Consider the following 25,140-nt stretch of genomic DNA (forward strand, 5'->3'; position numbering starts at 1 on the left):
TTAATCCTCTATAATAAGCTCTGCTCCCCTCTCTGCAACCGCATATACTAAACTCTGTAGGTTCCCTCTTACCAACAGTGGGAAAACACTAGCATCAATCACTCTTAGTCCCTCGACACCATATACTCTGAATTTCTCATCAACTACACCGCTCTTACCCAAAGGGAGCATTGAACAAGTACCAATGGGGTGGTATTCAGACTGCAGGTTTGCTTTGATGAACGATTCAATGTTAGTTTCATTGAGAGGGTAATAACCAGGCTGGTAGATAGTGCCATTTCCCTGAAGGTAGGTGGAGAGTGGAGAGACTGAGGCGAGGGATTGGAGGTGATATGCGATGACGGTGAGTAAATTTAGATCGAAGGGATGAGAAAAATAATTGGGGTCAAGTATTGGGTAGACAGATGGAGAAAAGGAGGCTATGTGGGTGGATCCACGGGAAAATGGGTGTTCGAGAACGCCTAGGAGATTGAGGAAGTTGCCAGGTGAAGAGGCGAGGAAAAGCTGGGACGAGTCGTTGGACTTGAGAGGGGACATTCCACCGCTGACAGTGAGCCTATGACAAACCGTTAGTTGAAGGAATGAGGGGGCCCGACGGCCTATGTTTGCAGTATAAATATCCAGGGTTTCCAGAGAGACAAATAAATTATTATCTACTACTTAAAAAAAAAGCAGTTCCTATCGAAAGCTCACTCACTCTTGTGTAACTGCCTCACTAGCAAAATATTTCGCCTGCAATTCATACTGCTCCTTTAAACCAGGAGTGAGGGCATTTGAAAAGTTTGCAGGTGGTCTCAGGTTCTCGCAGCCAATTTGTGGACAAGATAAAAGTCCTGAACTTGCTCCGGTGGTAGCAAGAGGACCAGTAGCATTGGCAACATATTCTTCATATGCAGCATCGAAGAATGCAGGATCGGTGAAATTGTCCAAGGTTGTTATACCAGTATTGACTTTGAAGCTGAGAGGCTTTGTTAGATATAGTGTTTAAAAGCGACATATTTAGATGCCTTACCCGATGGGGATGTAAACATGATCTTGTAAGTTCTCGCCCACATTTCTGTTGTTCACAAGAACTTCGATTCCTTGCTTCTTGAGAATATTGGGATCTCCGATACCTGATAAGTCAAGGACTTGGGGACTTCCAATTGAGCCCGCGCATAAGATTACTTCTTTCTTTGCGTGAGCAGCAGTTCCATTTGAATATTGCACTCCATTAGCTGTAACTATATCATTACCCTTTTCGAGGATTATCATCTCCACGAGTGCTCCAGTGATGACTTTTAAGTTCGGTCGTTTTGAAGCAGTGAGATAATATGCAGTTGCTGCATAACTTCTCTTTCTACCATCCAGATCTAAGTTCAAGAGATTAGTGTATCCTCCTAAAGCTAAACCATCTCTCGGATCACTTTTTACTTCTAACCCAAGAGCTTGAAAAGTTCTAGGCCACGCTTCGTCTATTGGGCCGTAGATATCCGGAAATGTGTTTACAATTGGCCCATTGTCACCATGTAAAGTTGTAACGATATTTCCAGTCTGTAAATCTTGCTCAACAACACTTGAAGGTGAAACGAATTGCTCGGAGCGCTTGAAGAATGGATCTAAGGCTTCCCATGACCAGTTCGCGTTTCCAAGCTCGCCCCAGCTATTGATGTCTTGTTGAGAGGCATGCGTCCAATATAGGAAGTTTATAGCACTCGAACCTCCAAGTTGTTTGCCTCTTGGGTGGGCTATAACTTGATTGTTTGTGTGTATCTTTGGAAGTTGTCAAGATTTACTCCTCGTGAGGGAAAATAATATCGAACCTACCTGAGGGACAGTTTTGTAGTTCCAGTCATACTCAGGATTGCCATACATGCCGGTATATAGACCGGGTGCGAGTACATTAATACCAGTTGAGTGATCAGTCCCAGCTTCTAGAACAAGCACAGAATTTTGAGGATCTTCACTCAGACGGCTCGCTATTGTTAGGCCGGCTGTACCGCCACCAATTATGCTAGAATGGGTCAATTTACATGATGACATGGAAGACTTCCTGTAACTCACATGTAATCATAGCTTTGAACGGCCCGGGAAGTGGTAGCAGTGGAGAGGAGTGCCTGGAAGCAAAATGACTTAAACAATGACAGGAGAACCGCCATTGTATCAGTGCAAATATTCAAAATAATTCAGAACATTGAAACATTTGAGGTTTCACACCCTTATATATACTTAGACTCACTATTCCAGACCATGCCGCTTAGTACGGTTTGTAATCAACAATATCCCAAATTGATACTTGGCGTGTGTTTATGTGTAGCTGAAGCTTGGAAGAATGAAAGGTGATCAGAGAATACCTATCCGGAAGTAAGGGTATGGAAACCCGTAACAGAACAAGACAAGATACCGAATACCCCTGGGGGGGGGAAGGAACGCCTGGGTAGACCATCTCAGGATACTATGTCTTTCAAATCAGTCATACTGGTTGGATTCGTAACCTGAGAACTACCACAGGCAGAATTCGAACTCCATGTATCATGATTACTAACATGATGAATGAGCAGATCTTGATTGAATACATGAAGATCATGCAAAAAACCGAGCTGTCTGATGTGATTACTTGCCGTCCATTTTCGGGAGGTTCGAATCAATAGTTACGGCCATTAATAGGATGGTAATACATGTGGACATTAAAAGGTTTAGCGCTTGGTGCTACGCAAGGCTGACTGACAGCCTCGATTCCACCAGATTTGATTGGCTAAGGGACAATCAATTTTGACTCATACGAAATTCGGTGCCCGCCCCTCGTTTCGACCCCGCCAAATTTATATACACAAGAAACTCCTTCCAACACTTCTTGAGACTTTCCATAACTCAAACACAAGCAAATATGGATTTTCCAAAAGAAGAAGAAGAAATTCTCAGAAAGTGGAAGGAGATCAACGCTTTCGAGCGACAACTCGAGTAAGTCAACCTGCGACGAATGTAAGCAAAATCAATATGTTCTGACATTGTTTATTTTGATTATAGACTTTCTGAGGGAAAGCCTCGATATACCTTTTATGATGGACCTCCTTTCGCCACTGGTTTACCTCATTATGGTCACTTACTCGCATCTACCATCAAAGATATCATCCCTCGATATTGGTCAATGAAGGGCTATCATGTCGAGAGACGTTTCGGATGGGACACACACGGCTTGCCGATTGAGCACGAGATTGACAAAAAGTTTGGTATTTCTGGAAAGGATGCTGTCATGAAGATGGGACTGGCAAAATACAATGAAGAGTGTAGAGCTATTGTTATGCGATATTCGTCAGAATGGCGCACGACAATCGACCGATTGGGCCGTTGGATCGATTTTGATAACGACTACAAGGTAGGTCTTTATAGAAGTGGATTGGCATCTTCAAGCTGACATTCTTAGACAATGGACCCCAAATTCATGGAATCAGAGTGGTGGGTATTTAGCGAAATCTTCAAGAAGGGATCTGTCTACCAAGGCTACCGAGTCATGCCATACTCGACAGTTCTCACCACAGCTTTGAGTAATTTCGAAGCAAATCAAAACTACCAGGATGTCACCGATCCTGCAGTTGTCGTATCTTTCCCATTATTGAAGGACCCCTCAACATGTCTTTTAGCATGGACAACCACTCCTTGGACCCTCCCGTCGCACACTGGTTTAGCCGCGCATCCAGATTTCGAGTACGTCAAAATTCACGACGAAGCCTCGGGAAAGAACTATATCTTGTTGGAGAAACTACTCGGTACACTATACAAGGACCCTAAGAAAGCCAAGTTTAAGATCGTGGAAAAGATCAAGGGTAAAGATATGCTTGGTTGGCAATACGAGCCGCTTTTCGACTATTTCTATGAAGAATTCAAGGAGCATGGCTTCAGGGTCCTGAATGCTGCATACGTCACCGACGACAGTGGTGTTGGTATTGTTCATCAAGCACCAGCTTTCGGAGAGGAAGATTACAATGTCGCAATGGAAGCCGGCATCATCAATGAGCAGCGACCAGCTCCATGTCCAATCAATGAGACCGGTCACTTCACTGAGCAAGTTCGGGATTTTGCTGGTCTTCATGTTAAAGCAGCCGACAAAGCCATCATTAAATATCTGAAGGGAACTGGGCGTCTAGTTGTCGAATCCTCTATTAAGCATAGTTATCCTATGTGTCCGCGGTCAGACACCCCATTGATCTACCGAGTTGTTCCTTCTTGGTTCATCAGAATTCCCGAAATTGTTCCTGATATGTTGAAGAATATTGAAGGCTCGCACTGGACTCCATCCTTTGTCAAGGAAAAACGTTTCGCTAGTTGGATTGAAAATGCCCGTGACTGGAATGTTTCGAGAAATAGATATTGGGGAACTCCAATCCCAATCTGGGTCAGTGACGACTATGAAGAGAAGGTATGCATCAGCAGTATCGCCGAGTTGAAGGAGCTCAGTGGTTATGAGGGTGAAATTACCGACCTCCACAGAGATAAAATTGATCACATCACCATTCCAAGTAAGATGGGTAAAGGCCAACTTAAACGTATTGAGGAGGTCTTTGATTGTTGGTTTGAGTCTGGCAGCATGCCATATGCCAGTCAACATTATCCATTCGAGAACAAGGATAAATTTGAGCAATCTTTCCCTGGTGATTTCATTGCGGAAGGTCTTGATCAAACTAGAGGATGGTTCTACACCCTTCTTGTCTTGGGTACACATTTGTTCGGCGTTTCACCTTTTAAGAACTGTGTTGTCAATGGAATCGTGCTTGCAGAAGACGGCAAGAAGATGTCAAAGCGCTTGAAGAACTATCCTGATCCTGGCATTGTCATGGACAAATATGGCTCTGATGCTTTGCGTTTGTATCTCATCAATTCTCCAGTCGTAAGAGCTGAGCCATTGCGCTTCAAGGAAGCTGGAGTTAAGGAAGTTGTGAGCAAGGTTCTTTTGCCTTTGTGGAACAGTTACAAGTTTTTCGAAGGACAGGTAGCATTGCTTAAGAAGATGGAGAACGTTGACTATGTATTCGATCCTACTGCCGAAGCTACTAACACCAATGTTATGGATCGATGGATTCTTGCTAGTTGCCAGAGTCTCCTGAAGTTTGTAAATCAGGAGATGGCAGGTGAGTCAACCCTCTATGGTTTATTCTATGAGTGATAACTAATGAATTCAGGTTACCGTCTCTACACTGTCGTTCCCAGATTACTGGATCTCATTGATAATACCACAAATTGGTACATTCGTTTCAATCGTAGACGTCTAAAGGGTGAATCTGGTCTTAAAGACACTAAGCACGCACTTAACACCCTCTTTGAAGTCCTTTTTACCCTAACGAGAGGACTTGCTCCATTCACACCATTCCTCACAGACAACATTTATCAACGTCTGTTACCTCACATTCCCAAGGAGTTGCAAGCTGAGGATCCACGAAGTGTACACTTCTTGGCTTTCCCAGATGTGAGAGAGGAACTCTTTGATGTAGATGTTGAGCGCCGTGTAGGTCGCATGCAACGTGTTATTGAGTTGGGCAGAGTTTCCAGAGAACGCCGCACAATTGGTCTTAAGACCCCTCTGAAAACTTTGATTGTCATCCATCACGACCCAGTTTATCTTGAAGATGTCCGTTCTTTAGAAGGCTACATTACTGAGGAGCTCAATATCAGAGAACTTATCCTCACCTCGGACGAAGCGAAGTACAACGTCCAATACAGTGTTAATGCTGATTGGCCAGTTCTTGGAAAGAAGTTGAAGAAGGAAGTTCAAAAGGTCAAGAAGGCTTTGCCAGGATTGACTAGTGAGCAAGTTCACAACTACGTGTTGGAGAAATCAATTGTTGTCGATGGTATCAAGCTCGAAGAGGGTGACTTGGTTGTCAAGCGAGGTCTTAAGGATGATGAATCGTCCAAAAACCTCGAGACCAACACAGATGAGGATGTTCTTACTATCTTGGATGTTGAACTCCATGCAGATCTTGCAGATGAAGCATTGGGCCGCGAGATCATCAATCGTGTGCAAAGATTACGTAAGAAGGCTGGTCTTCAACCAACTGATGATATTAAGATGGAGTACAAGGTGTTAGAAGATCCTTCGAGCATTGGTCTACGTGAAGCTTTTGCTAGTCAAGCACAGGCCATTGAGAAAGCATTGCGAAGACCTTTGAACGAAGCAGAAGGAAGTGCAGCAGGAGAGAGCGTCATTCTGGAAGAGGATCAGGAGATCCAAAAAGCTACATTTTCGCTCAGACTGTTGAAGTTATGATTTGATGTTTCATAAAAAAAAATCGGGTATAAACAGAAATTCTAGATATCTTTCTGACTTACAGATACACTCTTTCATGAAAGCGCGAGAGTCATTGCATAGGATCTGTTCATTTTATAAATTCGTGAAATTAGGCGAAAGACTGTGTTTATGAAAACGTGAAAATTACTGAGAACTTAAGAATGTTTTTAGGATAAACTCAGTTGCTTGAGACACTCAAAGGTGACAGCAATGTGACAATCTGCTGTGTACATGCCAAACTTTGCTTTGAATACATTCAAAACTACGAGATAAAACTTCACATACAGCGATGCAAACAAGTACACATTTTAGTTGAACAAGACGTCAGATAGTATACGGCTCTTGAATGAGATAAATTTCCTCTTTTAGAAATAAACCAACAAATCTCCTCTACTTTCTCTTCGCGGCAATCTAAATAATTATAAGTCATGAGCAGTACTAGTGAAGATATGAGTTGAATACACTTACCAAATAGCAATCTTTCAATTTCATGAATTCAGTAAGACATTTGTCTTTGTGGACGGAATTGTAATCGGCTACTATGCATTTGCCGTATAGGGATGCCTATGATTGGGGCTGTTAGTTTTTGACGAGGCGGTGATATGAGAGGCAGTAATGGGGAGGTTGTGGAGGCGAATAATGTATGCCCAGGTGTTTGTATAGAGGGGTAGGGTTTGAAGCGGGATGCATGTTGAAGGCAAATGATGTGAAGCGGGATCAAAGTAGATAGAAGAATCAAATCAAAAACGTACCTCTGTAGAGCATTTAGCAACTGCTTGTGCAAATTTCTCAATTGGTCTTATTTGAGTTGTTCGTGGAGGCATGATTTGTGAGGATATAGAATTATTCAGTATTTGGTGACAATGATAGTGGTTGAGTAACTGGTGAGTGAGGCAAGAAAGTAGTGAGGTATCAACCAGTACCTAAGAACCTATTAGTGAAGACTAACAATAACAAGCACGTGAACTTTTACTGGTATTTGGGAAAGGTACACCTGATATGGCGCTTCAATTGGCGATTGATATGAGATGAGTGATGTTGTAGTGAAGACTAAAAATTATGATTTGTATTGATAGAGTTCAGATACTAGGTGGGTATGATAATTCATTACTGGTAGTATATGATGCTACGAAAAAAAGGACGGTGTTCGATTCTCATAATTCCGATGATTAGTCATTGCGATAAGACATGTTATCGATCCAATCAAAATCACGCTTTTCGAAGCTCGCTAGATTTAGCTTTAAATACAGGGACACTTAGCTTCGATTAGCGCCAGAAAGCTTCAGCACCAAAATTCGACCGGTAAACTTTATTCTCGTCGCGTCCGACAATTCCATTTCATATTTCCCATTACCCAAAGTCGCGAAATCATGTTCCTCTCTTCAGCCCGCGTCGTACATTCACAAATTCAGATATCAAAAGCTTCAAAGAAATTTTGCAATTCCAATTCTCATTCTCATTCCCAGTTTAATTGCTGTATACCCTTGCTGTACCTTTCTTTTCCCTTTTTTCGCTTTTGACTGCTGTTTTATCGCCAAGACGCGATACTGTATGTACAAATTATAACAATCCTACTTTCCCACGTATATGCCCTTTTGATAAGGTCCCATGTCTCCTTTGTCACTTCCGTCCCTCTATGACGGCGGTCAATCATACAGTTGGACAACCACCACTGATGAACCCTATTATACTGATGATGGTGTGTTTCAATTCAATTGAACATGCGCAATGGTTAATGCTAACATGTTTCATAGATTTGATTATTTTACATGATATCGTCGTTCGCGCACAACATCTCTTACCCACTCTACCTCCAAAGGATAGACTCCCCACATTAGCACTCGCCAAAGCATACTATGAATTCCTCCCTGATCTTGGAATTCATCCCGACCATGACAGTCGATACTTCAGGTTTATATTCAAAATCGGCGTCACTGGAGAACCCACCGGCACACTCTTCGACAAGTTCGAAGAATGCTTGGCCAAAAGAGGCATTACTCTCGAATTCGATTACAATACACATGACTATCTACGAAGTAACAAAGCTACTTCTCAAGATGTCGCAGATAATAAAGAGAGCGACACTCTCTACAACGATGAGAATGAATCACCATTACCACGACGCAATTCTGAGACAGGCGTCCTGGATCTGGGGATTGCAGCACAGGCACAAGCTCCACCGCAAGAGCCAAAACACAAAAGGAATAAATCAGTCTCTCCTCTACCTCTTGGGCTTGCCACACCCGCAAAACTAAATGAACTGAAGAGCTTCATTTCGGAAGCTACTCGCGCACCATCACCGGAATCTATCCCAGAACCTACACCACAACCACCTAGAACTACCCAAAAAGGGCGCGAAGAACGTGGATTAAACAACGTTAGAAATTGGCTTGAAGCCAGTGAGGACGGGTCGCCTCGCAGTCAGAGCAGATCGATTTCTGCACATGGCAGCATTCGCTCAATCAATCGACACCCAGAGAGAGGTGCTCCAAGGGGTCGTCCATCTGGTCGCATTCCCATAAACAACACCACATACGAATATCAAGACGTCAGCGACGAGTTGACCACCCCTTCGCAAGCTGAAGAAGACGAAGCGCAAAAAGCCGAAGAACAAGAAGTCGAGGAGCGAAAGGCTGGACAGCTCGAATTTGACGACGAAGATGGCGAAGAGCAATTTCATGACTCGTTTGAGGAATTGGAAGAGGAAGAGGACGACGAGGAGTTCTATGACGCGAGCGAAGTATTTGATTTAAATAACCCTTGGGTTCGACACGTAATCAAACAAAATAAAAAAGCGAAAATTATCAAGGAACATTACTTTGATGATTTGGTGATCAGAAAGCTACTTTCATGGCGAGATCAAGCAAGGGAACGTCTAGAACGGAAAGCGAAGCTGAACGCTGTAGCTATGAAGCACGACACTGGCGCCTTGAAAGAACAGGCCTTGTCTGGCTGGCTCGAAAGAGCTCGCGCCAAAAAAATCCAACGATTGCTGCTGGAAGCCCAGGCGCAAAAACAACAGCGTCGACAGGAAGAGCAACATCTTCAAGAGGAGCAACACCTTCGGGAAGAACAACGCCTTCAAGAAGAGCAAGAAAAGCAACAACTTGCCCATCAAGTTCAATTGGAAGTCAAAAAGGCTGAACCGAAAACTGTTGTAATGAAAAATAATAACAACGCTCTGAAGGAGCAAGCACTGTCTGGTTGGGTGGAAAAAATCCGGGCCAAAAAGGCGCAAAAGCTACTCCTAGAAGCCCAGGCGCAACAACAACGCCTCGATGAACAAGAGAAGCAGGAACTTGCTTATCAGGCTCAATTGGAGGCTGAGCAGAGACTCTATGAACAAAGAATACATGAAGCTCAACAAGCAAAGCTTTATAAGGCGCAGAAAGATGCCGAAAAAGCGCGCCTGGCCGAACTGGAAGCTGAGAGAGCCGAATTAGAATTTGAGCAGAAGTTCCGGGCGAAGGGAAAGAAATTTGCAAGGATCGGATTAAGAGCCGTGTCGTGCAGAAATGATTTTCTCAAGGAGAAGGCTTTCACCCATTGGTTGGCGATAGCTCGAGACAAAGTCGAAGCCACAAAAGCGGCAGAAAGACAGATGATGAGGTCACGCACTTTCAAGGCCTGGAAGTCTCACACGAAGGAGAACGAGGAGAAAATCCAGCTGGGCGAGGAAAAAGCTCGACAAGTCCAACTGAAAAAATTCCTCGGCAAATGGAAAGCAAAGAAGGAAAAAATCGAAGTGGATGAACTGGAAGCTGCTGAAGTTGACAAGTGCAATATGCTTGAACGAGTCTTTTCAAAGATGGCCGAGAAGAAAAAGGTCACAGATTTTTCCAAAGAAGTCGAGCAAAGGAATAAGCAACGGGCTTTGTCGACATGGGTAGAAAAGGCACAAGCTGTGGCCGAAGCCACTCAGCTAGCAGATGACGAGAACCTACTGAAGGCGGTGGAGAAAACCATGAAAACTTGGAAACAAAAGACGGTAAAACAAGTTGCACTCAACCAGGAAGCCGAGATTATAGCCGAAACGAAGAAAAAAGCCGATTCTATGCAGAAATGGCACCGCGAAGCTCAGACAGCCCCTGCTAGAAGAAAGGTACAGGGTGGCCACAATGCAGGTGTACTCAAAGGCGCTTTGCATAGTTGGAAAAAACGTGCCGAGAAAGAGAAGCAAGCTACAGAGATGGATCGTGCCAAGATCCTCCGTGAAGCATTTACCAAATGGCGACATCAGACCAGGGCGAAGATATCACAGGCCATCTCAGAAGGCCGTGCTGTAGCCAAAGCCTTCAAGATCTGGGAATTGCAGACAAAGTTAAAAGGTGCCAAGGCACAGAGGGAGGAAGATATCAAATTTGCATGCTTGGAAGTTTGGTTCGATAGGGCTCAAGATACACGAAGCAGACGCTGGGAACGCGAAGAGACGGCTCGACGATACGACAACACAAACCTAGCAACGTCTGTTCTCAAATGCTGGTATGCAAGAATGGATGAAAAGGCAGATTTTGAGGCCCAAGCGACGGAACTTCAAGCTCCTCGAATTCTAGGTGAATGTTTCGATTCCATGCGCGAGAAGGTCAAGAAAATCGCCATAGATAATAAAACCGCTCGCGGATGCAGAAAATTCTTCCTAATGAGGACGGCTTTGTATGCATGGCGAGACGCAACATTTAAGGCGAAACGAGAAAAGCGTAAACAAGCATATATTAAAGTTCGAAGAAACAGAAAATACGCTATTGCAAGAAGATGGTTTTCATCTTGGCGCGCCAAGGCACAAGAGAAAATGGCATTGAATGAGCAGGCCGGTCAGTTCGCCCAAGGTAAAACATACATCATAGGTATGGACAAGTTTGACCAATGGAGAGCTCGAACGGATGAAGTAGCCGAATATGAACCCCTTTGGAAAGAGATGGTCATGAGGAAGTTCTTCAATAGATGGAAGAATCGCACCGAGTCATTACAAGTGTTGAACATCGAGGCAACACTTGACCACCAGGAGCACAACCAATCCGAGGCGCTTCGAAAATGGAGGTTGAAGGCGATACAAGCAAAAGCCAGGGCGAATACTGCAAAGGAAGTTCACGATAGGAGCACAAGGAGGGGACAGAGAAAGATGCTTCATCACTGGCAAAAGCGAACTGCGAATCAGCGACCAATCGTGGAGGATGGCACACCTCCTGGAACTGAGACAGCAGAGAATTGGTCAGATTTTGGAGATGAAGTTGAGATGGATGAAATCTCGCGAAGACTTTACGAAAAGCGACCGGCTATTGAGAAGAGACCGGCTGTCTTGAATCCAATAACCCCTGGATACATGGCTACACCCTCTCGAAGAAGAGTTGCTGCATCTGTACGTTATCAATCTACAAGTGCCAGAGGGGCATTGCAAACCCCGAGAACTGCTCCAATCAAGAGTAGGTTCAGCGAGTTCAGGAGCATCAGGGAATGATTATGCTGGGATGACAAAAGGTGGAATTTTTTAAGACGGCGTTTTTGGTTAATGAAGTATAGATACCCCCTTATGAATGATTGGAACGGAATGGGACAATTGGAATAGATTAAATATCAATAATAAAGTATTAAAGTATTAAAGAAAACATTCTTCCTAATGTCAAAGTGAAAATAGGGAAATTTATAACGTGATGTAGTAAGATTAACGTAGTTTATTAGTGGATCGGCTATATCAGTGGATCGGCTACTTTTATCTCGAATTATCACTTCAAAGCTATATTATTCAACAATAATTAAATCAATTAATTAAAACTATTAAAAGTTTAATAATCTAGAATCTATTATATTATTTTAATAAATTCTTATATTATAATCTGTTTTTTCATATTTATTATAATATTAATTAAAAAATATTTTTCTATTAGAATTTCCCTTTTTTGGATATTTATTATATTAAATTTGAATATCAATTTTTTATTGAAATAATATATCAAAAGTCTTTTGTTTAATAAATATTTCTTTTTAATATAATTAGGTTTTTTTTATATATTAATATTTATTTAATATTTTATTTATTATTTGAAATATATAATTCTTTGTATTTAAAAATATATTTTTATAAATTAATTTTTCTATATTTTTAATTAAAACTAATATAATCTCAAATATAGGTATAAAAGAGTTTAATTGATAACAAGTTATTCAAAATTTAATTAATATTGATTGAAAAAGAATTTCTATTGGATTATAAAAAGTTTAAGAGATTTATTAATTTAAATTGAAAAGGGAAAGATAGATATATAAATTTGAATATTGAATTTCGAGAATATAGTTTCAAGATTAAATAGAATTAAACTTATTTTTTGAAATCTTGATTTTATATTCTAAAAGATAATTGATTTCTTATATATAACTTTAAAAGCTATAAAGAATTTAATTTTTGAAATGTAATTAATATATATTTTAATAAATCCATTAATTTGATTATTATATAAATATTTTAGATTATTAAAACAATTAATATTAAATAATTGAATTAAATAATTTGAATATGAGAGTAAATATAAATATATAATATTATTCTTTTTATAATATATTTAAAAAGCTATTGATTTATAATTTTTATATTTATTTAATTTCAATATTCGATATTTACTCTTTTTTCGATTTTTAATATGTTTATTAAAATATTTCAATTATTTGAAATCTGTTTTATTATTTATTCATTTATTAAATATAAATTTAATAATTTATTTTATAAAAAGATTGATTTTGATATATTAATTAAAAAAATAAATCTATTTCTAGATTATTAGAAATAAAAGAATAATTTTGTTCTTTCTATTTCCATATATTATTATTATAACTTATTCTCGATTATCTAATTATATAGATTTATTTCTATTATATCTCTTAATATTAATAATAACTATTATTATATATATAATTCCCATTATAAAATCTATTTTATCGAAATTATAGAAATCTTTATTTAAGATATTATATTTCACTTATATATTCAATTAATCAAAACTATTTTTCAATAAATTTAGAATTCTTATAAAAAGCTCTTTGAAAATTATAAATATATCTAAAATATATCTTTAATTCAATTCAATATTTTACAAATCAATATATATCTAATATTTCTTAATATATTTTATATTTTTCGATTTAAGAATATAATTTATTATATCTTTTATATTTATAAATTTAAATAAAAAATCTTTCAAATCCATATCAAAAATATATTAAATAAATAATTTCTTCTCTAATTCAATCAAATTATAATTTTTTAATTAACTTTTAATTATATTAGATTTACCTCGAATTCTATTATTCAATATAATTCGAAATATATAATAAAACTAAACTATTTTTCAAATTGATAATTTTTTATTTGATTTAATAGCTTAAATAACTAAGATTATATATTTTTTTTTAAAATAAATTTTTATAATTAATTATAAAGAAAACATATATTGAATATAGAATAATAATTCGAGATAAAAGTGGCTGATCCATTGATATAACCAACCCACTGATAAACTATGTTACAAGTATTATCAAATTTGAATAGACCTGCTGGTAATGGTGCAAACTTTCGTATGGTTGTGGTATACATATACACACCCAACGCGATTTCTCGTCTTTGGAGAGTATTGTAGGCGATAGTTTGTAAATATCGTTTCACTGTATTGTTATTCTATTCCCCCTAGTACCTGAAGACACGTTGCCAAAACGGCGCCAGCTAGGGCTTTAAAACTACATGTGCGATCGCATTCCTGTAAATTTTCGAATAGTGGTAAAGTCAACGAACCTATTCCGGTACATCAGGCGAATATATCCCAGTTTTCGACACACAGGCTGACCGAAAAGAGATTCATTTTAGATTTTAATAGGAACTCGAAGATTTGCCCCTTCATCGGATGATATCCAAGCGAGGAACCTTCTCAGAACTTGTACACCAGTACTAGGTATGCGTTGATCACCACGAAAAGATCATTGTTGTAAGTATGAAGAGGGATTTCTTTCACCAAAGCTATTGTTCTTACATTATATATGCACAAAGCCATACTTGCCATCCAGAGCCCAACAGCATTGTTTAAGAGTAATAGTTAGGTACTCGAATCCAATCTCAAGGTCGAGGGATCTCTGTGATTTTGTCAGTCGGACCTTTTTACATAACTATTCAGTGATAATATAAATCAAATTATTTACTGGTTGCTTATAACCATGTACTTTACGGTTTTATATACTTTCAGATTTCAAACCATTTAGAAAGAACACGATGATAGGATAATCTTAGATTTTGTGAGGTGTACGATGTTCGACCTCCTTTTTCCCCAGTCGCGTAACGTTAACCGATATCCCTACATCTTGCACAACCCTGTATCTTGCACAATTTGATTTATTAAACTAAAAATCGATATTAAATTCAAATATCATTATAATGATTTTAAAACTTGTATAATAGGATCTTATATTTATCAAAAAATAATATCAGGAACTTAAAAGATTTGAAATATTCAATTAAATATTAATTGATTTTGAATAACAATATTTTAAAATATTAATAACAAAATAAAAACCTATATTAGAGTGAATTATATAATTGAAAAATAATTTTTTATATTTTTTATTATCATTATTATTAATCAAAAGTTTGAAGTTTCGAAAAATATTAATAATCAAGTTTTATATCAAGTTTTAAATTTTTATATAGTTTTAAAAAAAAAGAAAAATAATTTAAAAATACTTTTTAAAATATTATGGAATATTTATTTTGAGATTTTAAAAAAAAATAAATTGATATTTTGATTCAATTTATAAAAATATATTTTTATATATTAGAGAATATATAATATAATAATAATAAATAATATTAAAATAAAATATTATTTAGAAATTATAATTAATTATATTATAGAGTAATATAAATAAGAAAAAATAATAATTAAAATAATTGATTCTTATATTTCAATCGAAAAATCTATTATATATTTTTTTTTCAATCAAAAATATTATAGTTTCTTTTTTAAAAGAATTTTATTTCTAAAAAAAGTCTTTAAATTTTATATATTTCTAAAAATTTTATAGTTTATATTTAATTTCAAATTCATTTTATAATATTTAATACTAGTTATTAATTTTAAACTTAAATTTAATTCGAGATTTTCTTTTACAAAATATTTGAATAAAAAACCTCTATTATTAATTATATAATTTTAATTTTTAAATATTAATATTTTTAAATAAATGATTATATATATAAGTATATAATAAAATATAGTTTTTATTATTTAATTCTCAATATTAATATATAAATAGTATATTATATAATTAAATTATATTCAGAATATTATTAATACTTGAGTTATAAAAGATTTTTGTTTTAAAACAAATTATTTATTAAAATTCTTATTATATATTAATATAATTTCGAATTGTTAATATAAAAATTAGCTTTTTTTAATTCATTATATTAAAAGATCTTCAAATTTATAGAATATATTCTAAAAACAAATTTTTATTATTTTTATTATTAAATAAATTAATATATAATAAATTAATATATAATAAATTAATATATAATAATTTCATATTAATAGTTTTAATATCAAGATTCCTATTCAATTATTAATTATAATTATGATTTTATTATTTTATATATAAGAAATAATATTATAATATTATTATTTTAATTTTCAATAGAATTTAATGATTGGTTGATTATATATCATTTTTAGAATATTATTTTCAAAAGAAATAAAAGTGTGCAAGATGCAGGGTTGTGCAAGATGTAGGGATATCGGTTAGTGTATGTAAGAACCAGGGTGATCATCGTCATCCTGCTGATTTCTTGTACGGAACCGCACTATCTATTGACCGAGACATCAATTCCAGCTACAATAATTGGGAATCCTCTTCACCAACAAACTTGATTGCTTTCCGACTCCTTTTACTCTTTACCATTGAGAATTATTCATATTGAGAGTATTATTCGTGCCACTTCACTGGAAATATGCTCCGGAATGCGCTCTAATAAATAGGTATGAGAGCAGTGCTTCCTGGAAAGGCACAGGCCAAGCTTCAAGCTGTCTGTACTGGTTATTGGAACGACAGGAGGCTAATAGTGAGTTTGCAATGATGTTCCGGGCATCTTGTATAATTTTATTTCTTGCTAAAGTGATGCGCAGACCTACATTACGGGAAATGCGTTTGTCATACTTACCGGCGCAGACGCGATTCTACAAACGATATACGATGACGACGACACTCAACTCGAAGCTATTGCGCTGGACGAAAGCAGTGGGAAGATAGCAACGTGTGCGGGATCTAATGTTCGGATTTACAAGCCATATGGTCAGGATGAAGGGGTGCTAAAGGTGACTATTACACAATCAGAAGTGGCCTCTTAAGATGCGGCGCTGAATCTATTTAGTGGTCTTTACAACATAGCATTTCGATTGATGAGAGCGGGATTGACACAGCGAACACATTATCATGGGGAATATCAGAAGAGTTGTTGGTCGGGAGCTCGTGGCTTACTTTGTATTCGACAATCGATGCGCCAGTAGTGGTTTGGAAACAACAACTTGCGAATCCGGTGAAGTTCGCAAATTTCTCGTACGATTCGGCATTCATTGCCTCTAGTGGAAAATACGACAGATTTGTGAAGATATGGAGGAGATTATCATTTGGGAACGACGACTCAAGATTCGATTTTACCTACTTGCCACATCCGCGAACAGTCACGAATATGCACTGGAGAAGACCGTTCCATATCGATCAAACAATTGACAATGTGCTATATACAGTGTGCGCGGATAATTTGCTAAGGATCTGGACGCCTACAGATGTGCATTCATTGCAGAGTCTACAACTTTGGGGTCAGATTGATTTACATGAATCTATACAACCAAGAGGATTAGACGGGGACAGGGTGTCGAAATTACGATTCGCATTTATCATTGATGGGAGAGATTTTACGGTTGCCACGGAACACGCAGTTCAAGAGAGAGCAGCGACCGACTCGAAGGAGGACCACGCCCTGGCGCATTTAATTGAAGTTGCAAATCGAAATCCGGAAATATGCGTTGTACTAGATGAACATGGACATCTTTCTGCATGGGGACTGGAGAATATTGGGTCTAAAACGAAACAACCGACGAACATTTTTAACATTGCACATGTTGATGGTCTGGAATTGGGTTTGCCAGCGGAACTGGGCGATGACGCAAGCTATGTTCAGCTTTTTAATTTCTGCAACCATTCCGGTGGCAATCTTAATGTTCTAGTCCACCATTTTGATGGGAAAATTGAGTTTTTCGAAGCCGATGTAGCCAACTTATTTGACCCTTCACCGAGGTCACACCGATTTAAATCGAAAGCTCTATGGACAGGCCACTCAGCTGCCATCAAGAAGATTGTGCGTAATGTCAGTGGACGAGCAGTAGTTTCGCGAACAGATGGCAACGAAAGTATAGTTTGGAAGCATATGGAACATGCAGGTGGAACTTCAGTATTCCGCCAAAGTATTATCACGCAATCTGAACACGTCCATAGGATATGCGTCATGAGAAAGGGAAACTTCGTGATCTATTTACACCACGATCACATTACCCTATGGGATACTAGGCATTCCGCAGCAGTTAAACTAGCAGATTGTAAGTTTTCGATCACGGGAAAACCTTTGTGCATTCTCATGCTACCTGAGATTAATAAGGAGGGTCCTATTGCTCATGTCGCTACGATTACTTCCAAGATGAAGGGTATTGTATGGGAGGTCAGATTACCCCAAAGAAGGGGAAGTGCTCAGGTCAATGGATACCATCAAGAAGCTTCCATTCGCGAATTTTGTCAATTTGACCTTGGAAATGATGACGATTTAGCCTATGTTCTACCAGTAGACCCAGCTGGATCCCCTCCAGTTATCTCGGGATTCTTAGATACTTTTGCAAGAGATATTGCAATTTCCTACACGCATTCTGGACTGTTAAGATCTTGGACCGCCCGGCTCGACATCGAAAAAGAAACGGTTGACTGGCTACAGACTTGTTCAGTAGATACAGGTATAAGTGAACCTGGTTTAGCTAGTGGAAGCTCCATCAGGAAAGCTGCACTTGTAAACTCAAGTAGATCAGAATTGACGATTTGGGACGTCAGAGGTGCACGACTTGAGTATTCTCAGGACTACGAATCCCAGGATACTATTCAAGATCTGGATTGGACTTCAACGCCTGACGATCAATCGATTCTTGCTGTTGGTTTCCGTTACCGCGTTATATTATTGGCTCAAATGCGATATGATTATTTAAATAAAGGGCCAGCGTGGGCAGCAATCCGAGAAGTCAATATCCGAGATTTGACACCCCATCCAATTGGTGATTCGACTTGGTTAGGAGGTGGCAACTTCATCGTTGGCGCTGGTAACCAGTTATTTGTTTATGATAAAGAGGTGGACCCGTCAGCATCAACTTTTCTACCGCCTCGCAAAACTCCTTGGGACCTCTTCAATATTGTTTCGAGATTGAACGGTCCACTCCCGGTTTATCATCCACAATTCCTGAGCCAGTACATCCTTGCCGGAAAGAATTTATTAGTTCAGCATATTCTGTTGGCACTATATAAGATTCTTAAATATTATATTGAAGGTGAACCAATCGACTCCCATCTGGGGATGAACATAGAAGATTTCTATATCAGCTCGGAAAATGCACCTTCAGCTAGCAAAGGAATCAAGTCTACATTCGATGGCTTCTCCGAAGAAGATGAGGTGGAAACAGTCACAGAGAGTGTTGCGGCTGCTATAACCGAGAAATTGACACAGATTGCTCTACCTCAACTTTCGAGGCAGGAGCAAATTCATTTGGCTGATATCGTTGAATGCGTAGCTATCGTTGAGCGTCAACGTAGATCAATGGATGATAATGCCGCAAGATTTATGTTATTCTTCAGACAACATGTTTTACGTCGTGGCCGTGCGAACGAACTTAGTCTTTCTTGGAGGGAGATCAATTGGGCATATCATAGTAACAGTCAGGATATCCTGGCCGATATGGTATCACGGCAATTCCATGGGAGAATGCTTTGGGAACATGCACGAGAGAGTGGTATCTTCATGTGGATGACGGATGCAAATGCTCTGGTATGTAAATATTCTATCTCCAAACTCAAGGAAGCTAACAGAAAACAGAAAGCTCAATTTGAAGTCATCGCTCGAAATGAATATACGAAGAGTGATCTCAAAAATCCTATAGATTGTAGCTTGTACTATCTTGCTCTCAAGAAAAAGGCGGTACTGCAAGGTCTATGGCGTATGGCTGCGTGGAACCGTGAACAAGGTGCTACCACAAGACTTCTAGCAAATAATTTCTCGGAAAAGAAGTGGAGAACTGCTGCAATGAAGAATGCATATGCTTTGCTTGGGAAGCGTCGGTTTGGTGAGGAATGTATTGATTGTTCTTATTCGGTATTTCTAACCATAATCAGAATATGCTGCCGCTTTCTTCTTGTTGGCCGATTGCCTTAAAGATGCTGTCAACGTCATTCTGAGCCAACTCAAGGATCTTCAATTGGCCATAGCAGTTACTCGTGTGTACGAAGGAGAGCATGGACCTGTTCTCAAAGAACTTCTCGAAGAAAAGGTTCTACCATTAGCCGCTCAAGAAGGCAACCGATGGCTTGCATCATGGGCTTTCTGGATGTTGCATCGTCGTGATATGGCCGTGCGAGCTTTGATTGTGAGAAACCCTCCTCTCATTTCTTAACGTTTCCCACCATGCTAATGCCGCCCCTCTAGTCTCCGGTCTACACACTCCTCGAAACACCTCAATCACCAGATCTCAATGCTAAACTCTTCCTAACTGATGACCCCGCTCTCGTAGTTCTTTACTCACAGCTTCGACAAAAAACCCTACAAACCCTACGCGGTGCCTCAAAAGTAACACCAAAAGTCGAATGGGCTTTCGTATTACATAATTCTAGGTTGTATGATCGGATGGGTTGTGATTTGTTAGCATTAGATTTGGTTAGAAATTGGGAGTTCCTTCTTCCGACTAAACCAGATTTCAAGAGTTTTAATGGCGAAATTAATCCGAGAAAGATGCTAAGGAGGAGAAGCTCACTAGTGGTGGCAGATTTACCGGATAGCGGAATTGGGATGGGCTCTGCGGCTGAGGATGAGAAAGACATGCCAAAAGGACAACAAACCCACAAGCCACCGCCAACAGTCTTTGAGGAACCGGAGGCAAATAGCTTGTTGGATAGTTTTGGGTTTTAGGCGGTGGAAATCCAGGGGCAACGGTTGAGGAGGACATTTTTTGAATGGCGTTTCATTTTTACTTCTACTATGTATTACATACCCTACCAGATCTGGTCTTTAAGGTGGGCGAGTTCTTGGGCTTGCATGGACAATTAGGAGCGCAAGGTACATCGCGCATGTATAGCGTATGGGAGCAATATATGGTAATATGTTTTGAGTATATATATTTTATTGTTGATCAGAACTGTGATTTGATTCAGTAACTGGAGTTGATGGATATAATCTCATTGATTTCGTGAGCTGATTGTGCAGTGTTTAATTGTACGAAGGCTGGCTGTTAGTGTATTCTAGTGGATATGAACCCCTTTATTCAACATGATTGAGTTGCTAGTTCGTCATGGGGAAATGTACATTACTTGTATGGAGATTTCCTGAGAGTTGTCGGGTACGGGGTACACTCTACTTTATTTTGCAGAAATTCAGCGAGGTTAATTGATGAATTTGTATCTTCTTAAAACATGATCTCAATTCTCAATACTCGATAATGAGTGCTTTTAGTATTCATGATCCTCGAGGTCGCGTGTACATCCATGATCTCATACTCTTCTGATTATATGACTGCAAGCATATATTATCACTCACTTCCCACACGGAAGCTATAAACAATATTCATATGTGGGGGTTCTGATACAACAGATGAGATTCTTGAGCAATACATGCTATTTATAGTCATTTGTAGTCATTTTCAAGCCAAGTTTTTGATGGTTCGGAGTCACTATGTGATGAATTCGAAGGGCTTGTAAGTTTGAGAGTCATATAGGTCCTTTTGTGTCATAGTTGTTGCATTATTACTGTTTTTTTAACTTCTTCGGGAGTTTCATGAGGGTGGAAGGAATGAGTAATCTGTATTTAATGTATTCTGACCTATGAGTTTTCTTTTCTCCTTCTTTTCGAATGCTTCTTATAGTCATATCAAGTCAAGACTTATGAATATTGTGTATCTAATACAGTCTACACATGAATTTGTCCTCTCTTTTCATATTCGAGTCATTGCTGGTATCCGTTTCCAATTCCCAAATGGACATAAAAGAGCTGGGCTTGTCTCTTTTGGAAATGAGTTCTGTTGAGTTACATCTATCCCTTTCTACATCAAAGATTTACAACATCAAACGCATCATTCTAGTATTGAAAACTTTCCAAGTCGAGCATCTTGCATATACACTCAGTCACACATAGCAAACCTTGCAACGTTGCTGCCTGTCTAAACTTATTCGGCACTCCCTTCTTCCCTTCATACATTCTCCAGATTCAAAACCGTGGAGCATCGTCCCACCGGCCGTCCTCAAGACCACCCAAACCACAACACCACTGTTACATCCACCAGAATGGGCATGTGAATGCTAACATCCGGCTTTGCGCCTGGTGCCGAGCCAATAGCACTACCGCCAGACGGATTAGTCGATCTTTACCATTGTGCAGGATGCAATGACCCGACCAACGGGACCCGAGATTGGAAGAGAAAGCATTTAGATTCTCGTATTGATTTTAAGGTGGCTTACGAAAGACACACTTGTCGGTTTCCAAAGTATGTTACAAATGACGAACATGAAGTCTATGAGGCTGATGAGAATAGAATTCCAGCCCCGTTACCGGCATCGGATCCAAACGGTGACAATATTGTCTTTGATAATTATGGCGATTATAATGCGTATGCTAATAATGCCCCTTCGGTCGCTGTCTCCTACGATACGCAACAGTCCTTATGCCCGCAAGCGAGTAGTAGCGCATCTCAAGCTCAAAGTTACTATCCAGCAACAACTATTGGTATTCATCAGAGTGGTCAGTACTCCTCGACGACTGGCAGTGCGCCTCAAAACGAACAATACTATCCGGTAAGCAGTAGCGGTTCTCAAGGACGGGGATATACGAATGAAACCCGGAATAGTGGTAGCGGCCACCATCATCGCCGCGGTGATGGTAGCAGCCGAAGGGGCTAAATGCTTATGATAGCGAAAGGGTGTTTGGTATAAAGGATGGATGGGATAGGTTAAAAGCTTGCCTGGTTTTATAATAATAACAATAATAATATTACGTTAATGATTTTCCAAATAAATTCTATGAATGATACTTATGTGTCCATTGTTTCTAGTATTGTAAATATCTTTGTCAAGTGATGCTTGTAAAGTCATTCAAGAATCATTGCGTGATCACTTCATTTCCATTTTCGAATTACTTGCAATAAATCCATAAATCAGATTAGGAACGATCTAACCTCAATATTCGAGAGTCACTGCGCTCTCTGATAGAGCTTTGCTAATAAAAGTAAAATGAATAGTACTTTTGAACTTATTCGACAGTCACATATAATCCCATTCCGAGAACAATACTCATGTTCACCTCATTTGTATCATAGTGATTATATTGTACTCATTGTATTTCCATCATGAGCAACTCTCTCTCGACTCATAAATTATGAAAACTCATGATTAATGTATATTTATGACATTTGTCTATGAATATGTTCTTTTCTTCTCTTTTCGAGTCATGTTGGCATATGAATGTACACTCTCCACCACTTTCGAATCATCTTCGAAGTACAGTTTCAACATCTTTCCAGCTCCAAAATGTGCTTAAAAGCGCTGCATGTCCCCGATTGGAAGTACTCTCTATAGACTTACAACCATATCCATTCCCGCTTCTACTTCTAGATTTACGCTTACATTTAATTCAAAGAGGTATTTTTTGCATCGAAAAGCTACAGGGAAAACTCCTACATAAAGCTCCTGTATCCTACAAATCGAAGTTATGTCGAAAAGTCCCCATTCAAGAGACGAGGCATCTCACGGTCGTGACCGTGGTGCCGGAAGATCTTCTCGTGCAACTTCGCGAAGACAAACCTCACAGAGCTCATCTTCCACAGCACGAGCTCGTGCGAATCATGGAAGTTCCCAACGTAGGTCACCGCGAGACGAGGTCCTACAAGGCTCACCATCTACGACACAAGCCCGTGGTAGTGATGGTGGGTATCATGCAGAGGCTTCAGAAGTAGTCTCGCGATCTCAGTCATTCATGCCTTCAGTCAGCATGAGCATGTTGTGTTCAGAATTTACGCCTAGAGTTGCTCCAACAACAGATACATCTATGAGAGATAGAGAACATTGTGGAAGCTGTGGTGAATACAGGGAAGCACCGATGCTTCCAGAGTGGTGGAAAGGTGAACATTTTACAGATCACCCGGAATGTCTCGCAGCTTACCAGGCAGGAACTTGTCAACTGGAGAGGACCGATGCTCAAATCGAAGAGGCAAATGGCTCTGACGCCGCTTTCCGTGGGCAAATTAATTGGGTCCCACCGATAAATACAGAAAATCCAGTTCAAGATTGTGCTCCTCAGACGATGAGCACCAGTGTCTGGAGCCAGGGCGCGTCTCAGCCTTCAACCCAACCGTATCTAGTTAACCCCGCTTATTCCAATCTCTAAAGCAACAATCCCTCCACCTTCTATAACCAGTCAGCTGGCTACGCTGACCCTACCGGCCAGACTGGCAATACTGGCTACGCCCCTTCAAGCTATGTTGCCCAAACTGCGCCTCACTACTCCGACAATACCGGCTACATCGCTCCTAGCTATATGCTCTCTCCTCCGGTCCCCTCTTACCCCAGCAATGCCGCTTCAACCAGCTATGCTGCTCCTCCAGGACGTATCCGTACTGGTCTTTCACCCCCTGGCCAAGCCCCCGCTACCGACTATCCTCCCCCTCCCACCCATCACATCTCTTACAACATCCCCTACAGCACCCAACCACAAGCTACACACCAACCTGCGCCCAATAACCCACCTCAGGGTGAGCAGTACGCCTCAGCAACTAGTGGCCTACAGCAGGGTAGTAGTCATCGAGGTAGCAGTGGCCATGGTCACAGTCATAGCCAAGGTCGTGGAAGTAGTCGTCGTGATAATCGTCCCAAGAAATAAGATGGAGATCTGGATATCGCTTGGGGGTTCTTACATTTCTTTACATCTCTTACATCTCTTTACACCAACAGTTTCTCCACCTAGATACTTTTAATAAATCTCATTTGTCTCCCTTATTTCAAAATTCCAATTATTCAACACTCAAACAGATTAGATTATATTATATTAGACTAGATAATAATAATAATACACCTGCCTGACTTTACCCACCCCACCTACTTTATTATTTACAGTATCTGTGAATATCACAGTATCAACGGTGAATTGCACTCAAACTACTCGTATATTTAACTATAGATAAACCGCTCCTATACACAAGAGTAACCCCCCCAATTCAAAACACAAAACACAAAACACAAAACACAAAACATAAAGTGAAGTATTCATTTATCATTTATCATCTATCAACTATCAAACTATTCATCTAAGAATCTGCTTGATCGAAATTAATCTTCATCTTCCTCGTATATTTATTGCTCTGCCCCTTACTTATCTCTCCGCCCCTGCGCCCAGCCATTCATCAATATATGCTCTAGCCAAACATACATCGTATCATATGACTATGTGCTAACGCGATATCATGCAGATAGAAACTCGAGACACTCAATGCTCGTTCCTGATGCAAATGCATGATCTCGCTGATTGAACTCCACGCCCAAGGTATCAAGACAAAGGAAAAGAA

General features: G+C 39.3%; 7 protein-coding genes across 7 annotated transcripts; 5 read left to right on the forward strand and 2 right to left on the reverse strand.

The window, feature by feature from the left end:
* EAE97_009825 (uncharacterized protein) lies at nucleotides 1-2,138 on the reverse strand (the record flags this gene model as incomplete). The annotated part of the gene is made up of 5 exons (XM_038880340.1): nucleotides 1-556; nucleotides 698-958; nucleotides 1,013-1,752; nucleotides 1,807-1,993; nucleotides 2,044-2,138. The coding sequence occupies 5 exons, from the start codon at nucleotides 2,136-2,138 to the stop codon at nucleotides 1-3; spliced, it is 1,839 nt and encodes a 612-aa protein (XP_038728707.1).
* A 728-nt stretch (nucleotides 2,139-2,866) lies between these two features.
* On the forward strand, nucleotides 2,867-6,241 carry EAE97_009826 (uncharacterized protein; the record flags this gene model as incomplete). Its single annotated transcript, XM_038880341.1, has 4 exons — nucleotides 2,867-2,940; nucleotides 3,007-3,355; nucleotides 3,404-5,105; nucleotides 5,157-6,241. The coding sequence occupies 4 exons, from the start codon at nucleotides 2,867-2,869 to the stop codon at nucleotides 6,239-6,241; spliced, it is 3,210 nt and encodes a 1,069-aa protein (XP_038728708.1).
* A 411-nt stretch (nucleotides 6,242-6,652) lies between these two features.
* EAE97_009827 (uncharacterized protein) lies at nucleotides 6,653-7,086 on the reverse strand (the record flags this gene model as incomplete). The annotated part of the gene is made up of 3 exons (XM_038880342.1): nucleotides 6,653-6,673; nucleotides 6,731-6,826; nucleotides 7,015-7,086. 3 exons carry the CDS (start codon nucleotides 7,084-7,086, stop codon nucleotides 6,653-6,655), a joined length of 189 nt encoding a protein of 62 aa, XP_038728709.1.
* A 512-nt stretch (nucleotides 7,087-7,598) lies between these two features.
* Nucleotides 7,599-11,717, forward strand: EAE97_009828 (uncharacterized protein; the record flags this gene model as incomplete). Its single annotated transcript, XM_038880343.1, has 2 exons — nucleotides 7,599-7,961; nucleotides 8,017-11,717. The coding sequence occupies exons 1-2, from the start codon at nucleotides 7,871-7,873 to the stop codon at nucleotides 11,715-11,717; spliced, it is 3,792 nt and encodes a 1,263-aa protein (XP_038728710.1). The 5' UTR covers nucleotides 7,599-7,870.
* Nucleotides 11,718-16,274: 4,557 nt separating this feature from the next.
* On the forward strand, nucleotides 16,275-20,504 carry EAE97_009829 (uncharacterized protein; the record flags this gene model as incomplete). Its single annotated transcript, XM_038880344.1, has 6 exons — nucleotides 16,275-16,355; nucleotides 16,420-16,608; nucleotides 16,665-19,370; nucleotides 19,419-19,665; nucleotides 19,715-19,965; nucleotides 20,025-20,504. 6 exons carry the CDS (start codon nucleotides 16,275-16,277, stop codon nucleotides 20,502-20,504), a joined length of 3,954 nt encoding a protein of 1,317 aa, XP_038728711.1.
* Nucleotides 20,505-21,883: 1,379 nt separating this feature from the next.
* EAE97_009830 (uncharacterized protein) lies at nucleotides 21,884-22,483 on the forward strand (the record flags this gene model as incomplete). Its single annotated transcript, XM_038880345.1, has 1 exon — nucleotides 21,884-22,483. One exon carries the CDS (start codon nucleotides 21,884-21,886, stop codon nucleotides 22,481-22,483), a length of 600 nt encoding a protein of 199 aa, XP_038728712.1.
* An 808-nt stretch (nucleotides 22,484-23,291) lies between these two features.
* On the forward strand, nucleotides 23,292-24,458 carry EAE97_009831 (uncharacterized protein; the record flags this gene model as incomplete). The annotated part of the gene is made up of 2 exons (XM_038880346.1): nucleotides 23,292-23,932; nucleotides 23,969-24,458. 2 exons carry the CDS (start codon nucleotides 23,292-23,294, stop codon nucleotides 24,456-24,458), a joined length of 1,131 nt encoding a protein of 376 aa, XP_038728713.1.
* Between the last annotated feature and the right edge of the window lie 682 nt (nucleotides 24,459-25,140).

The sequence above is a fragment of the Botrytis byssoidea genome, assembly GCF_014898295.1.
Source record: "Botrytis byssoidea strain MUCL 94 chromosome Unknown BBYS_024, whole genome shotgun sequence".
Lineage (NCBI taxonomy): Eukaryota > Fungi > Ascomycota > Leotiomycetes > Helotiales > Sclerotiniaceae > Botrytis > Botrytis byssoidea.